Here is an 18,062-nt window from a genome sequence, read left to right on the forward strand (position 1 = left end):
AATAAAACAAAACTTAATTCTAAACTGCTAAGTTGCTATACTTTCTATAGTTTAATAATACATTAATTAGATATCAGTCTTATTTTTCAATAATCAACCTTTAGATTAGGTAATAAAAAGTATGTGTTAGGACATGAAATTGTAATATACCACCAATTTTAAAAATGTTAAAGTAATCTACATTAAAGTAAAAGTTGAGGGGAACTCAATATTATAGAGTTGAGACAGCAGCTTCAAGAATAATCCTCAAATAGAACCATTGAGCCAAGTTGTAGGATGACTATTAAAGAGATACTTGTTTCTCCCTTTCATGTGCACATGTTTAGAACAGATGAATGCATGCATTGTTTTCAAAGATGACTAAATATAACCAGAATCTATTTGAGAGTATATAAAGAAATTCAAGTCCACCCAAACGTAAGTCAAATTGTTACCTTCCCTTAACAATTTCTTCTAATTATTCACAAGCAGAAAGTACTATCAGGTTCCTAAATACTTGTTTATGTCCCTTCCTCTCTGTCACCACTGATCCTACTTCAGTCTTTCTTCATCTCCCTTCTTAAACCACTGTCTTAACCAGTTCAACATCACTATTCCTTTTTATCCCCCTCCAATCTATCATCCACACTGAGATCAGAGTAAACTCTGTAAAATATAACCTAGTAATGTCATTCCCTTACAAATTATTCAACAATTCCCTGATGCTGAAACTATAAACACTCTAAGCTCCAATACTTATATTGTAGTATTCCATCTTCTCTGAAGTAACTATGTGTTTGCCATATGCCAGGCACTATACTGAGTGCTTTTTTTTTTTTTAAAGATTTTATTTATTTATTCATGATAGAGAGAGAGAGAGAGAGAGAGAGAGAGAGGCAGAGACACAGGCAGAGGGAGAAGCAGGCTCCGTGCAGGGAGCCGACTGGATCTAGGTATCCAGGATCACACCCCGGGCCGAAGGCAGTGCTAAACTGCTGCGCCACTGGGGCTGCCCCTGAGTGCTTTATTATACTTGCACTCCCTTATTTTATTCTTACAACCACACTATGAATTATTTCACTTACTTTACAGACAAGGGAACTGTAATTTAAACAAATTAAAATTAAGTAACTTGTCCAAAGTCCTACTAGATAGAACTAGTCAGTGTCACCATCAAGACTCTAAGGACCAAGTTTGAAATTTATATTCTTAACCACTGTAATATATTGCCTCTGTCAAAATAAAAAATTTAGAGTGTTAAATGAAAAACAAGATAGGCATAAATTACTAGCAGCTCTCAGACCATTTGAGTTCCACTACTGAAAACCACCACTGTAGTAATTTGTTACTAATTTTCAGTTAATATTCCTATATATACATTGGTTTTCAAATGCTAGATTATATGGTGTATATCCTATTGTGCAATAGAGAGAATACAGTGTCTCTAGAGAACTTTACAATTGAAGAAAAAGCTAATGTCTTTGAAATATATCTTTAGAGACATTGGTATAAGAGGTGGTAGAATACAATGAAGCTTAAAGAGCTTAATGCAGTGTTTCTTCAGGTGTAGAGTACATTAGACTTACCCAGAGGACTTGGTAAAACCCATGGCCCCACCCTCAGAGTTTCTAATTCAGTAGGTCTGAGGGAGCATTTCTAACAATTTGCATGAGATGCTAATGTTGTTGGTCTGGGGACTACTGGCTTGTGAGAAACACATAGCACAGCAAATGCCATGCATTAGGTATTTATCCTCCTTTCTTTTCCTTTCCTTTCCAACTCATATATTATTCAGGAACAAAAATTAAGAAATCTTTTAAAGCACCTCTATTTGCAAGGAAAAAGCAGTGTAAGACCTAAAATCAGATCACTCTTTACCCTGGCAGAACACACATTTCTTCCTCTTTATTTGCTCTTTAAATCCAAAATATGGTAGCTTATGATAAGAGACACCGATAAAATAAAATTTAAAAAATTAAAAAAATAAAATAAAATAAAACTGCCATTGTTCAGTTTCAGCTTGAAAAATAAATGACTTATATCTGAACTGCCTTCAAGCCTTTCTTATGACTTAAAATTCAGAAGTTTCACAGTGAAAGGTATTTATTGCCACTCAGTATACAAATTCAGAAAAATAAAATTCAGAGAGGGAGACTATGAAAGCCAGTTTCACCACTCTCTTCTCCAGAGTGTATTCATGATTAGAAATATATCCTGTGACTGTAATGCAGGGTCCATCTCAGTAGCTGGAACAAGAAGGCATAAAGATTAATGTTCTTCTAATATTAACTGATTGTTCCTTATATGCCAAACACTTTCACTGATAGGGGAGTCAGAAGACCTACTCCGTCATCCCAGCTATCAAACTAACCAGATGGGTCATTCTGGATGATGGAGAGTCTGAGCTTCAGTTTCCTTGTCAGTAAAACAGAGATATCACATTTCTGAACTCCATAAATAGAAGCTAGTACTTTTATCACACCAAATAAATGGTATTCTCTCATTTAAAATCAAGTTCAGGGGATGGCTGGATGGCTCAGTGGTTAAGCTCTGCTTTCGGCTCAGGGCCTGATCCTGGAGTTCAGGGAACGAGTCCCACATCGGGCTCTCTGAGGGGAGCCTGCTTCTCTCTACCTATGTCTCTGCCTCTCTCTGTGTGTCTCTCATGAATAAATAAGTAAAATCTTTAAAAAAAATAAAATCGAGTTCACTACAGCCACCAATAACTGCTGTACTACTCTCCATTACTGAGTATGATACAATTTGCTACAACATCCTTTAAGTCCACTGATTCTTTTTTATTTTTATTATTTTTTAAGATTTTATTTATTTATTCATGAGAGAGGGAGAGAGAGAGAGAGGCAGAGGAGACACAGGAAGAGGGAGAAGCAGGCTCCATGCAGTGAGCCTGACGTGGGATTTGATCCTGGGTTTCCAGGATCACGCCCTGGGCCAAAGGCAGGCGCTTAATCGCTTAACTGCTGAGCCACCCAGGGATCCCAACTGATTTTTTTTTAATCCTCACTTTAAACCTAATTAAGGGAAAACAAAACTATTAAGAATATCAGCTTCTGGGATCCCTGGGTGGCGCAGCGGTTTGGCGCCTGCCTTTGGCCCAGGGCGCGATCCTGGAGACCCGGGATCGAATCCCACGTCGGGCTCCCGGTGCATGGAGCCTGCTTCTCCCTCTGCCTGTGTGTCTGCCTCTCTCTCTCTCTCTCTCTGTGACTATCATAAATAAAAATTTAAAAAAAAAAAAAAAACAATTAAAAAAAAAAACAAAAAAAGAATATCAGCTTCTTTTGACAAGTAAAGTAGGGATATTGTTTAGTTACTGGTAATCTGAGCAACAGAAAAACTAAAATAAATAAGATCTAAACAACTAAAGAAAAAGAAAAAATAAGGAATATTGGAAAACAAATTTAATAAACTTTATTTGGACCCTGATTCAAATATACCAACTACAGAAGCCCAAATGTCCAAGATAAATGAATAAAGATGATGTGGTATGTATACACACACACACAGAATATTATTCAGCCATAAAAAGAATGAAATCTTGCCATTTGCAGCAATATGGATGGAGCTATAGAATATAATCCTAAATGAAAATAAGTCTATCAAAAAAAAAAAAAAAGAAAATAAGTCTATCAGAGAATGACAAATGCCAAATAATTTTACTCATATGTAGAATTTAAGAAACAAAACAAATGAGCAAAGGAAAAAAAAGAGAAAGAGAGAACAAATTGATGGTTACCAGACAGGGGGATGAGTGAAACAGGTGAAGGGGATTAAAGAGGACACTTACCATAATGAGCACTGAGTAATGTATAGAACTACATTGTATACCTGAAACTAATATAACACTGTATATTAACTATACTGGAATCAAAATTAAAAACTTAATTAAAAAATTCTAAAAAGAGTAACAGTAGTAAACTGTTATTAGCAAACCAATATACCAATGGTAAAAAGACAGTTTGAAGACAATCAAGAAAATAGTGAATATGGAGTAGGGAGCTGATATTATGGAATAGTGTACATTTTGTTAATAACTATGATGATTAAATAATGAAATGTCTTTTTTTTTTTTTTTAGAAACACATACTGTTTCTGGGACTAAAATATCATTATTTCTAGAATTTGCTTTAAAATATTTAGCAAAGGGGTGCCTGGATGGCTCAGTCAGTTATGTAGGACTATTGGTTTCAGCTGAGGTCATGACCTCAGGGTCATGATGAGATGGGAGCCCCATGTGGGGCTCTGTGCTGAACACAAGAGTCTGCTTGAGACTCTCTCTCTCTCCTTCTGCCCCTTGGGTGCACATAGGTACTCTCTCTCTCAAATAAAATATTTTTAAAAAATAAAATACTTCAGCAAAAAAATTAATATGGAAAAATGTTTATTATTGTTACAGATGCTGAAAACACAGGAGTTTCCTATCTCTATTTTTATGTTTTAAGATTTACATTATAGAAAGTAAAAAAAAAAAATCTAACATCAAATTTACAGCAATTTAACCCCAATGTTGCTAAATATGTAAGCCTCTCCAATGAGATAATAATCCATCAAAGAATCAAGGCCTGAAAAACAAGTGTTAATGTTTCATAAAAATAGCTATGATAAAGATATATTTCTTATTAGTAAACTTACCTCCGGTGAAGTGACTCTGAAAATTTAAGGCTAGCATAAATAAATTCTTTAACTTGAATGTAAATATGAGGCACTGACTGAGACATGGGAAATTTCTTTGGGAAAGATTGCTGTAGAAAGAAAAACAAGTTACTATTGTTTTTGAAATTTTAGAAAAAGATATTCTAATTACCTAAAAATGTAAAAATTAAATTGCTTTCACATTTGAATAGGAAATAACTACATCTCAAAGTCTTACTATTAAATTATGTTTGAGATTTTAAAGCAAATCAAAATATTTATGAAGAAAATAAAGTGGCAATTGACCTATTTCCTAAATCATATTATCACACTTCTAAGAAGCAGAAAATGCATATACTAGTACCACTGTATGTTCTGATAAGTATCCTGCAGAAGATGCCTAGCTGCCTGTTGATTTGCATTCATAACAGAAGAGTCAGGTTGGCCATGAAAGTTACGGGCCATCTTCCTGGCTCAGTATCATCAATTAATTCTAAAGAATCCCTTCATTCCCCTTCAGAAGGCTTGACACCAATTTAATAACATACCCATTTCATCCCATAACTCCTATAGTACCTTAACTGCAGTGTGGCCAATGATTTATAGAGTGCCTTTTGGCTAAACTGCTTTATCAGCCAACATCTATTAGCAAATTCTCAGTCTCCAAAAGGCAAATTCTAAGATTTTTACCCAAAGCCCCATTTATACTTAATGAATTCTAATCTATACTTCCATCTTCATGTTTGTTGCAACCTAGCTTAACCAGTGAAAGTACCCTCACTCACCAAGATGTCTAATGATCTCATAGATGTTAAATCCAGTAGACTTTTCCAGCTCTCATGTTACCTAATTTATCTGAAGTATCTGACACAGTTCCCTCATGCTTCTTAAATGATCTCTCCTTCCTTGGTACCCATGCCCCAAACTGATTTTCCTCTTATTTCTCTACCTTCTCTGTATCTCTTCCTCTAGCCATCCCTTAAAACTATTGCCATGCCTTAGAGTTCTATCCCATGTCTTCTTTTCTTACCACACATATTCTCCTTGGATGATCTCATCTAACCTCATGACTTCAATCATCTTCCAAGTACCATTATCACCCAAATCTACAACTCCAGACTAACTCTCCTCAAGTCCAAATCTATACAAGTAACCACTACTTGGACACCTACCATTTGGCTGTGACATTTGGGACATACTCAGTAGATCCAACAGTGATTATCATCCTTTACTTCTAAATCTGCTCTTCCTGTGCTTCCTATCTTAGTGAATGCTACTATTCTTTAAGGCAGGAACTTGGCTATCATACATGACCCTTCTATCTTCATCATCCCTCATATGCAAATAATCATCAACTCCTCTTGTTGCCCCTTCCTAAATATCTCTTTAAAAAAATTCCATGACCATAACTCCCACTCAAGTCACCAATCTCTCTCACCAAGATAACTGCAACAAACCCCTAGCTAGTTTCCTAGCCACTAATCTTACTCTTCTCCAATCCAATCTCCACACATTAGCCAGAGAGATAGAGAGCTTGATCTTGAAAGACAGAGAGAGAGAGAGAGAGAGAGAGAGAACATGTGAGTGGGAGAGTGGGAGCCAAGGAGGAGAAAAAATCTTAGGCAGGTTCCATGCTCAGCCAAAGCCCATCTCAGGGCTCAATCTCATGACTCTAAGATCATGACTTAAGCTGAACTTAAGAGTCTGACATTTAACTGACTGAGCCACCCAGGTGCCCCTAGAGAGATCTTTCAAAAGCACAAATTTCATTATGGTTTTACTGCTTAAAACCTTGTTGTAACTTCTCAGTAGCCCTCAGGATAAAGGCTGAACTCTCTAACATTGTTTACAAAGGCTATTATAGTCTGGCGCTTTCTACTTCATCTTTGTTTCCTGATCTTCATCTCTTATACTTTATCAACCTTGCACTTTATCCTACAGAATTAGTCTTTCTGCATGCTGCTTGCTCCATCTTAAGTAGTACCAATGTCTATGAATTGTAATTTCCTGTTTATCCCTCACTTGACTACAAGCTCCTTGAAAGCAGAGATCAAAAAATAACCAAATAGCACAGTGTCTACTATATAGCAGGTGAATCATAAATATGTGAATGAACAAAGGTATTCTTAGGTATCTCCAGCACAAGGAAACTTACAACCGGCTGCTGATGAAAAATTCATATACAGCAGTGTCTCTCCAAAACTAGTAGGTTCAACCTTTCCAAATTTAGAAATCAATCAGGAGTACTACAAAAAAGCAACCAAAAAGTTGCCATTCTTTAAAATCACTTGATAATGATGTAAGTGCTAACTTACCTCCAATTTATGTTCTACAGAATAATGAACCTAATACTATTTGAAAGATATTTCAGATTTAAGAATTTATTTTAATGACATTTAAAGACAGAATATGAATATGTTCTGGGTTTAGCAAAAGTATTCTAATTAAATTAGCCCAGTTATCTACAAAAAGGCTGATCTCTGCATATATGTGCAGTCTTACTATTTGTTCATGTGTAATTTACACTGAAAATATAACTAGAGTTATCTGACAGTTTTACATCTTTTCTAATAGTTTTAATTGAAAATTATACTCAAATTAGGAAAAAAATGGATTTTATCCAATAATACTAAATAACTTTGAGACTTCTTTTTAGGTTCACGCATTTTAATTTCCACAGCTTCTACTTCAACTCTAGTTCTTTTTTTAATAATATATGAACCAATGAATACAACTCCTAACGAGCTTAGTCCTAAGAGGTACTATATACTTTGGAAGCATTCTATAAGCAAAGCCAAACTTCCTTCTAACTATAAACCTACTTAGAATAATTTAGTGTAATTAGAAAAGACATTAAAGATTTTTTTTAAAGATTTTATTTATATATTCATGACAGACACAGAGAGAGGGAGAGGGAGAGAGAGAGAGAGAGAGAGAGAGAAGCAGGCTCTATGCAGGGAACCTGATGTGGGACTCAGTCCCGGATCTCTAGGATCACACCCTAGGCTGAAGGCGGCGCTAAACCGTTGAGCCATCGGGGCTGCCCCATTAAAGATTATTTAGTTTAACCTTCTCATTTGACAGATGTGGCACAAGCGCCCAAATATGGTAAGTCATATGCCCATAATAAGCCATAGGCAGAGCTGGCATGTGAACCTGGACGAAATCCAATGCTCTTTATACAGATGCTATACCCTAAATAAAAATACTACCTGTAACTAAAACAAAATAAAACCAACCTACAACATGTAAAAAATTCTGATCTTTTGTGTATAATTAGAATATAACTATTATTATATATGTAATGGCAATCTTAGCTATAATCTAAAAGCTATGCATTTAATTACATGGTCTAGTTTAGTGACTATTACACATAATATGCCTAGTTAATGTATACCAAAAAATTAAAATTTACAGTCACAGGTTGCACAACTCACTCAAAATTCACTCATTCTTCTTCATTGTAAAGAAATAAAAATGCAGAGAAGAACTAAATTATAGAGTTGGAAAATAATAAAGAAGAGTAAAAAGAAAAAAAGAATAAAAAAGTGACAACAGAAAATACAATATCCTTTTCCCAGGAGATCTGATCCTACAGAGATACTGGATAGGTACAATTGTGTGCTTATGCGTAGTACGAACACACATGTGCCATCATATGTATTCTCACAATACTCTACATGTAGTCTATTTTCTTTCTCTATCCTGTCTTTTGTTCAGACATCTTGACTCCAAAAATATACACTCCTACTCCAGGAAAAAATATACAGGCAGCAACCGCCTTTATACACCTCTTATTTAATGAAGATAAACTTTTTGCAAAAGTGTATGTCTAGAAAAGAAAACACAAAATAAGATCTTCCATAGTGATGAACATTTTAAATAAATTCTCCTCTCTTTCCCTAAAATATAATCTTATTCTTTTAATCTACTCAACATTTACTTTATCTAATTTGAAATCCACATAATGTAACTAATACCTGTCCTGGGAATCCACCTAACATTTAGGACAACTGCTCCTAATATCCCCAGGAAAGACCCTTCTTAACTTCACCAAAACAGTAGTAGTAGCAGCAATAACATAATCTTCAAAAGTTAACAAAACATAACTGATTTTCTCAAATAACAACAACAACAAAAGCCTCAAAAGAGGCTGCTGTAATTTACAATGTTAATATTATGTAGCAATAACTATTATGCATTTATGCTTAAGAAATTCTTGAATTACAAACTAGCTTGTACCTTTTCAAGGTCTGGATCTTGAAAGGGAAATTTACTGATGACTGCTTTATATTCTTCTTCATTAACAATAGGGATGGGACTATAATTATCTTCCTCAAAAATATCCCTGTTAAGAAGAAAGAGAGAATTGAAAAAAAAATTTTTTTTAAGATTTTATTTTATTTATTCATGATAGACACACACACACACACACACACACACACACACACACACAAAGAGAGAGAGAGAGAGAGAGAGAGAGAGAGAGGCAGAGACACAGGCAGAGGGAGAAGCAGGCTCCATGCAGGGAGCCCGACATGAGACTCGATCCCTGGTCTCCAGGATCGCACCCTGGGCCAAAGGCAGGCATCAAACCGCTGCACCACCAAGGGATCCCCGAAAATTGAAAATTTAATATTAAAAAATGTATCACTAGAGTGATACAGGATAATTCATTTTTTTTTAAAAAAGACAATTACTGCAAAAGCATTTTTATTAGACAATTCTAAAATTCAGTAACAAACCTTGTCCATCAAAATTCATATGTAATCTCTTCTTCCCACTTGTTTTACATCCTCTTAGCACTTTAGTTTTAGTTTTTTACTCCAGAACAATTCTTTTATTTACTTATTTAAACAATTCTTTTTAAAAAAGATTATTTATTTATTAAGTAGTTGCGCTACTCAATTGCTGATCAAACTCACAACCCCGAGATCAAGAGTCACATGTTCCACCAACGAGCCAGCCAGGCACCCCCTAGAACAATTTTTTAGATGTGCAGTCTGAACAAACTCATTATCTATAACTAAAATGAAGAGTATTCCAGTTGTATATCTTGATAGGATAATTCTCAAATTGTAAGTTTTTTCTCTCTTCCCAACTAGATTATAAATTCCCAGAAGATGAAAACAATGCTCTCTATTTATTTAGTCTTTTAACACTGTTGTATTTACAAAAGGACCCCTTATATTTAGTAAGGTAGAAACAGTTACTACTCACTCAGTACCCATGTGCTCTCTACTACACAGCCCCTTTGCAAAGATGCAGAGCTCTATCATCAGTTTTGGCCATTGGGTTGTGAATAGAAGCGATAGGTATTGTTTCAAGTCTAAAGCACTTACAAGCTAACTGTGTGACTCTTTCCCATAGTGATAGGGGAGACCACATGCTGAGAATGTAGAAATACAAATGCAAACAGCCTGGATCATGGACCCATTAGGGACTTCTATGGGAGAAATAAAATGTCTGCATTCATCTGCTGAGATATAGGGCATTTTTTGTCACTGTCACATAACCCAAACTGTCCAAACATACTTGCTGTCCAATCATCAACTTTCTTTTAATCAACAGTTTAGCTTGACTAATATTTATTGAGCACCTATTGTGTGCCAGGCTCTCGGATAATTGTGATGAAAATTCCCTACTTCATGAAGATAAAATCAAGATCTTTGTTCTCAACCTAATAGGAGACACAGATATGAAAACAATAGTGTTTATAATAATGTACTATACATACAATAAAAGACATGTAAGGTTCAGAAATAGTACAAAGGAAGAAATGATTAAGTTTATCAGGGTAGGAGGGGGGTATCTCATGGAAAGTGTTATAGAGAAGCCATGAGCTATGTAGGATCTTTCAAGATGAAAAAGAAATACTTCTAAAGAGATTATGGAAGAACAGCATTTCAGAAAGATGGAACATAACAAGCAAAAGCATTAGGGTAAAAAAAGTATGAATGTGGGAGGGAATAAACCACCGGTAGTGCAGCACTACTGGAGTATCAAGTATACAAAAGACATGGTGTAAATGAGGCCGGGCAGGTGGACAAACTGAGGCACCCAGATTTTATCCTGGAGTACCATTAATAGGTTTTAGGCAGAGAAATGTCACATGCCCACTATGTGGATGATAAACTGGAAAGGACAATAAGGCACAAAGAGGCCAGTGAGAAAAACTGAAGAATAATCTACATAAAAGGTGATGAGGATTTGAATTAAAGCTGTCCTAGGGCTGCCCCGGTGGCTCCGCAGTTTAGTGCCGCCTGCAGCCCAGGGCTTGATCCCGGAGACCAGGATCGAGTCCCACGTTGGTCTCCCTGCAAGGAGCCTGCTTCTCCCTCTGCCTGTGTCTCTGCCTCTCTCTCTCTCTCTCTCTCTGTGTCTCTCATGAATAAATAAAGAAAATCTTAAAAAAAAAAAAAAAAGCTGTCCTAGTGGGGGCAGAAAAAAAGTGGCAAAAACAAAAACAAGAGCTTTAAGAAGTAGAATATATAGACAGGATTTAAAAACTAAATGAGGATTATGAGGGAAGGTGTGATCTGGATGAATTTGTGGTTTCTAAATAGGGCAAGTGGACAAATGATGTAAATGTCACCTCATCAGAGACATCTGCTGAGGTAAGGAATATAAGAGGATGATACAGCTTCAGCAATGGATGACTGATATCTCACTGATAAATGGGTCTGGGGTCTTGATGAGAGGCTGGAAATAAAAGCTCAGGTTTGTAAATTGTTACAGTACACGAAGTACTTACAATGAGATTGATCGGGAGTAGGGAGGAATAAGACTCTTATTCACTTTAAATACTGTGAGAAGCTTCAACTAATTCTATTTCCTTTTAAATAGCACTTTAAAATAAGGAGTTAAGGGATCCCTGGGTGGCGCAGCGGTTTGGCGCCTGTCTTTGGCCCAGGGCGTGATCCTGGAGACCCGGGATCGAATCCCACATCGGGCTCCCGGTGCATGGAGCCTGCTTCTCCCTCTGCCTGTGTCTCTGCCTCTCTCTCTCTCTCTCTCTCTCTCTCTCTCTCTCTGTGACTATCATAAATAAAATAAAAAAATTAAAAAAAAAATAATAAAATAAAATAAGGAGTTAAAAGGAAAACTATACTACAGAGAACAAACAGATGGTTATCAGAGGGAAGGTGGGTGGGCAATGGGTGAAATAGGTAAAGTGAATTAAGAGTACACTTATCTTAAAAAAAAAAAGAGTACAGTTATCTTGATAAACACTGAGTAACACAGAATTGCTGCACCACTATACTGCAAACCTGAAGCTAACATAACACTCTATAACACTCTAATTAAAATTCCAGTGTAGAAGACTACTAGAAGACCATAAACTAGGGATCCCTGGGTGGCGCAGCGGTTTGGCGCCTGCCTTTGGCCCAGGGCGCGATCCTGGAGACCCAGGATCGAGTCCCACATCGGGCTCCCGGTACATGGAGCCTGCTTCTCCCTCTGCCTGTGTCTCTGCCCCTCTCTCTCTCTCTCTCTCTCTCTCTCTCTCTGTGACTATCATAAATAAATAAAAATTAAAAATAAAATAAAATACACATATTCTAGAAAATGATAAATTAAAAAAAAAGACCATAAACTATTTTACACAAATGCCAAGGAATCTATTAATATGCAAGGAAAGATAATTTATTGAATGTACATTCACATTCTGAAAATGTTAATGTAGTCTTAAAAGGGACTGTTTACTGAACTGAAGTCTATAAACATTTACTGAGTTACTATGCTGTGTAAAGCACTAGGGGCTAGGCAATCAAGAATATAAACAACACTGATGTTCACAATATAGTTAGAATCACACACAGATAACCTATAACAATAGTTAAGACTATAAATTCTATCACAGAAATAGCCAAGTCTTAATTATTCAGTACTGATGATAACTTTTACTTTTTTGCCATTGTTAGGCTGTCACTTCACTACTTGTAAAATCTTTGAAAATAAGGATAAGAAAAGCTTAAATTCTGTTACTTCTCTTATTTGTTTCAAGATTTTATTTTTAAGTAATCTTTATATACCACCCAACATGGGGCTCAAACTTACATCCCCAAGATAGAGTCACATACTCTACCACTTAAGCCAGCCAAGCACTCCTCTGCCACTTCTTAAAAATCTAAGCAAAAAGTGTGATCTATAAGGGATACTGAAAGTAGAAGCCAAATATACTTGAGAATTATGCATTATAAGTGACATGCTATCATCCATTATCCTCCCTATCTACAATGGAAGATAACATTAATCCTATCTCCATCTAAATGAACCCATTAGCATCCCAGAGAGAAAACAATACCTCATGGTCTCCTCAATCTTGGGGAACACTGACTACTAAAAGTTTGGGGTTTTTTTAAGATTTATTTTATTTATTAGAGAGAGAGAGAATGGGGCGGGGTGGGGAGGAGTGAGCAGAAGAGGCTCTCAAGCAGATGCTGCACTGAGCAACAGGGCTCGATCTCATGACCTTGAGATCATGAACTGAGCCGAAATTAAGAGTGAGACACTTAACCAACTGAGTCATCCAGGTGTCCCCCCATACTATATAAGTCTTATGATAAATAAGAGAAAATGGCTGGGTCAACACAAATCTATCAGCAATTGTAAAAATTTAAATAATCTTCTGAAGAGGGCAATAACATCAACCCTGTAACTGAAGATTATATGTGTGTGTGTATAAAGATTTTATATAGAAAGATGTCATATTATCATATTACATCATAGCATATACATTATAGATTACCAATAAGCACTACCAATATTTCTAAAATACTAAAGATCAAAAATTGTTGACACTTATACATGTTTCATCAAGACTGTCAACTGTCCACTTGAGACAACATCCTGACAATATAACCCTTAAGGAATGTTAATACAAAAAGTGCAAATAAGAATTTATTTGGTTGATTTTAATAAGCGTATCACCTTGTGAACACCTAAGTATTTTTAAAAGATTTTTATTACAATATTCAGAAGGTCAACACTACTCAGTTTTGAAAACTAATGAGGCAAATGCCAACCTACGTTAAATTCTTTCATATATCCTCTGTTTCACTCTCATCAAGTATTATTGCCATGTCATTTCTATCATATTTGGATGACCTAGATGTAAGATCTCAAGACTTACATGTTTTTTTGAAAGAAAAAAAAGAAAGGAAGAAATGGAAAGAGGAAGGAGGGAAGAAGGGAAGGAGGAGAGAGGGAAAAAGAGTTTTAGAATTAGGGAACAGATTTCTCTTTTCAAGGCAATACAAAATTATAAAGATCTTAAAATACTTTGTCCATTCCCTACAAGCAAGTGATTAAAGCAAAAGTAATTTTCCTAATTAGATCCTTTAAAGATTTTATTTATTTATTCATGAGAGATAGAGAGAGAGGGGCAGAGACATAGGCAGAGGGAGAAGCAGATTGCCTGCAGGAAGCGTGATGTGGGACTCAATCTCAGGAACCTGGGATCATGACCTGAGCCAAAGGCAGAAGCTCAACCTCTGAACCACCTACATGCCCCTGAGCCACCCACGTGCCCCACCTTAAAGATTTTTACTCTAGTTTTTTGTAAAAATAGCACTTTCTTCAAATAAAATTTAAAATTTAAAAATCTCTATTTCTTTTTTTTTTTAATTTTTATTTATTTATGATAGTCACACACACACAGAGAGAGAAAGAGAGAGAGAGAGGCAGAGACATAGGCAGAGGGAGAAGCAGGCTCCATGCACCGGGAGCCCGACGTGGGATTCGATCCCGGGTCTCCAGGATCGCGCCCTGGGCCAAAGGCAGGCACTAAACCACTGCGCCACCCAGGGATCCCTAAATCTCTATTTCTAATACTAAATACCTTTGAATACTTACAGCCTTATATCTATTTACTGGGGGAAAAAATTCAGAGATTAGAACTAAAAGCAGTACAATTAAAAATTTATTATAAACTGTTCAGCCACTGTGGAAAAACTAGTATGTCAGTTCCTCAATTTATTAAACATATATCTGCTATATAATCCATCAATCCCACTTCTGGATATATACCCCAAAGAAATGAAAACATGAACTCAAACATATATTTGTACATCAGTGTTCACAGCAGCATTACTCATAACAGCAAAAGGTGCATATGACCCAAATACAGATGGATAAATAAAATGTGGTAATATCCATATAAATGGAACTGAATTATTCAGCCTTGAAAAAGAATGAGATACTGATACAAACTACAACATGGATGGACCTTGAAAATATTATGTTAAGTGAAATAATCCAAATACAAAAAAACAAACACTGTATGAGTCCACTTATATGAAGTACCTAGAGTAGACAAATTCATAGAAACAAACTAGAATGGTGATTGCCAGGGAGTAGAAGAAGGGACTAGAGAGTTAATGTTCAATTGATATAGTTTCAGTTTGGGAAGATGAAAAAGTTCTGAAGGATAGTGGGGATGGGTGCAATAATATAAATGTACTTAATGTCATGAAACTGTAGATTTTAAAAAGGTTAAAACGGCAAAATTTGCTATGTATATTTTACAATAAAAAATTATTGTAAGCATTTTTCATTGCTAATGTAAAATCAATCACTTTAGCATCTGACAAACTTTTTCACTGTTACATTAAGGTTTTATGGCCTTTAGACTAACCTGAAAACTCCAGCCCATTTCTTAAGAAGTGTTTCATTGTATTGATCTCTTATTTCAAATAAAAGGTCAAAAAGTCGGTTCACTGGAAAACCGTAACCCTAAAACACAACAAAAGCAGATAAGCAAGTCAAATAAGTAAAGATATATTCATTAGAGAAATGTTGGGAATACTGAATAATTATTTAAAAGTGATCACTATATCATCTTGTATGTCATTCCAACAGTATGAAAAGAAAATATCCTTTTGACTCTCTACTAGATTGCATTAAGTAAGAAAGAGCCTATAAAGAGTTTTATGAAGCTGGAATAATTTTTCCATTTCTTCTCTCTCTTTTCAGTCTGGATTACATTGTTAACCTTAAGAAGTATCAGAAGTCAAAACTGGAGAAAAAGTTCAAGATAAGTGATCTACATAATAGTGTCTTGGAAAGTGGTCCCTAAAAAGGATAAAAGAAGAAAAGGGAATATATTTCGTCTGAAACGCGTTGGCTTCCTTTTGCACCTTCAATTTAAGATCAACTTCATTGTAGAGGGAAAATGTACATCTCTGCATCAAACATACACTCTCCAAAACTTTATTACTTTCTAAACCCAAAGTCGTTGAAATTTTACCCATTTCAGTACCAAACATTTCTTGACCTCACAGAGTTGTCCCTTTTCCCTTCAAGGTTTCCCTCCTCTTTATTCTTAATCCTACCCCTGCAGGAACTACTCCAAGGCCTATCTATTCACTGTTGTCTTTAACTTCCACTAGTTCCTTTCTCTTAGCTAGATAAATATGCTAATTACCTCCCATCTTTAAACCAAGTAAGAAAAAACAAAAAAGCCCTTCCTAGATGTGCTGTGCCCTGCCAGCTTCCTCCTTTTGTTACTCTCTTCATAGCCAAACCTACTACAATCTGCCATTCCTATTCCTTTAAAACTGCAACAATGTCACAGATTACCTCCTAAATATAAAAGTCAATATCTCACTCTACCTCTCTTAAAATTTGTCTGCTTTGATTCTGTAACACCACTCTCTCTCCTTTGTTCTCCTCTTATCTATAAACAGTCCTTCAGTTTCCCTTTTTCTTCTATCTCTATCCTTAATCAGCATAATCTGAAATCTACTGACCTCAAACACTATTTTCTCTGATTATTCTGAATCTACATCTCTAGTTTTGCCTCTGAGAAGTTCCAAATATTTAATTCCAACACCTGTTAGATATCTCCAGTCTGTCAAGAAGCATGCTAGAGTTAACTTATTTCTTCCCTTTCCAGCTAAACAAAGTGTTTTTCCTATTTCCTGTGTAATAGTTCTACCATCAATCCAGTTTATCAGGTAAGAAACTTGAAAAAAAACATCTAAATGACCCCACAGACAAACATATCTAATCATTTACCAAATTCTTTTGATTTTATCTCCTTCACAAATCTCAAATCTGTCATTCTTCTCCATCACTTATTTTTTTTCCAGAAGTATTCCCAGTGCCACTGCTTTATTTCAGTCCTTCACAACTCTTGCCTAGACCGGTAAGAGCTTCCTAAACTAAAGTTCCAACCATCTGTCTCTTTCAACTCAATGTATTGTCAAGACTCCAAATTATCATTTAAAGTACAAATCTGATCATGCCATTCCACTGGTTAAAAACTACCAAAGGCTTATTACTAAAGTCCCACAAGTCCTGCCATAATTTGGGTTAAACTACCTTGTCAGGTTCATTACCACTATTTGCCTTTCTTTGCTCACACCCATCTACTATAGTTTCTTTCACAATCAAGCTGCTTGACCAATCTCATGCTCATCATACTATCCTTCCATCTATATTTTACACATGCTATTTAATTTTCTCTGCCATTCATGGCCCTTTCTTGATATGTACTTGCTGAACTCCTCTTTTAAATTACAACTCACATTTCAACTTTCGATACAGACTTTCCCAACTCCTGGAATCAAAGTTAGATATTCCGTCTTCTGCAAGCCCAAAGCTTTTTAATATACTGCTATATTAATATGTTCTATACATCTTGTTTACAACAAAGCTGTAAATTTCTTGAAGGATTTTTATATCCCTACTGTCTTACTGATTTTTAAGTCTGTATCATTTTACACATCACCTAGCTACTAGCATATGGTGGGTGCTCCAAAAATGTTAGTGCATGAATCATAAATGTTTACTTTTTTTTTAAAAGATTTTGTTTATTTATTCACGAGAGAGAGAGAGAGAGAGAGAGAGAGAGAGAGGCAGAGACACAGGCAGAGGGAGAAGCAGGGTCCATGCAGGGAGCCCGACATAGGACTCGATCCTGGGTCTCCAGGATCACGCCCTGAGCCAAAGGCAGGCGCTTAAACCGCTGAGCCACCCAGGCTGCCCTAAATGTTTACCTCTGATTGCTTAATAGGCAATAAACAGAACTATAATATGCTGGTGTTACTTGTTAATGTTATTTAGTCAGCTTTAAATAATAAAATGAAATATGAAAATTTTCCTTAGGGTGGCAAAGTGTCCATTTTCAAAAGTAAATATCAAGCAATATTTCTTAGTTTTTATATTTGTTTTCATATTTGTTATCACACTTACAACTCAGAACAATCCCCAATTCTTCAATTAAAAGGTACAACTTGGAACATCCCTGGGTGGCTCAGCAGTTTAGCGCCTGCCTTCGGCCCAGGGCATGATCCTGGAGTCCAGGAATCGAGTCCCGCATCGGGCTCCTTGCATGGAGCCTGCTTCTCTCTCTGCCTCTCTCTGTGTGTCTCTCATGAATAAATAAATAAAATCTTTAAAAAAAAAAAAAAAAAAGGTACAAC

The 18,062-nt window shown here is 35.9% G+C and overlaps 1 protein-coding gene across 5 annotated transcripts in view; it reads right to left on the reverse strand.

Moving 5' to 3' along the window:
- The window catches only part of EXOC6 (exocyst complex component 6), a 221,024-nt gene that overhangs the window by 106,613 nt on the left and 96,349 nt on the right, over window positions 1-18,062 (reverse strand). For all 5 annotated transcript variants that reach the window (XM_041743259.1, XM_041743260.1, XM_041743261.1 and 2 more), the window contains 3 exons: window positions 15,272-15,369; window positions 8,875-8,980; window positions 4,633-4,742 (listed from right to left, as the gene is read on the reverse strand). In XM_041743259.1, coding sequence (XP_041599193.1) covers window positions 4,633-4,742; window positions 8,875-8,980; window positions 15,272-15,369 — 314 coding nt within the window. The remainder of the gene's footprint in view (window positions 1-4,632; window positions 4,743-8,874; window positions 8,981-15,271; window positions 15,370-18,062) is intronic.

This window comes from Vulpes lagopus, chromosome 2 (genome assembly GCF_018345385.1).
Source record: "Vulpes lagopus strain Blue_001 chromosome 2, ASM1834538v1, whole genome shotgun sequence".
NCBI lineage: Eukaryota > Metazoa > Chordata > Mammalia > Carnivora > Canidae > Vulpes > Vulpes lagopus.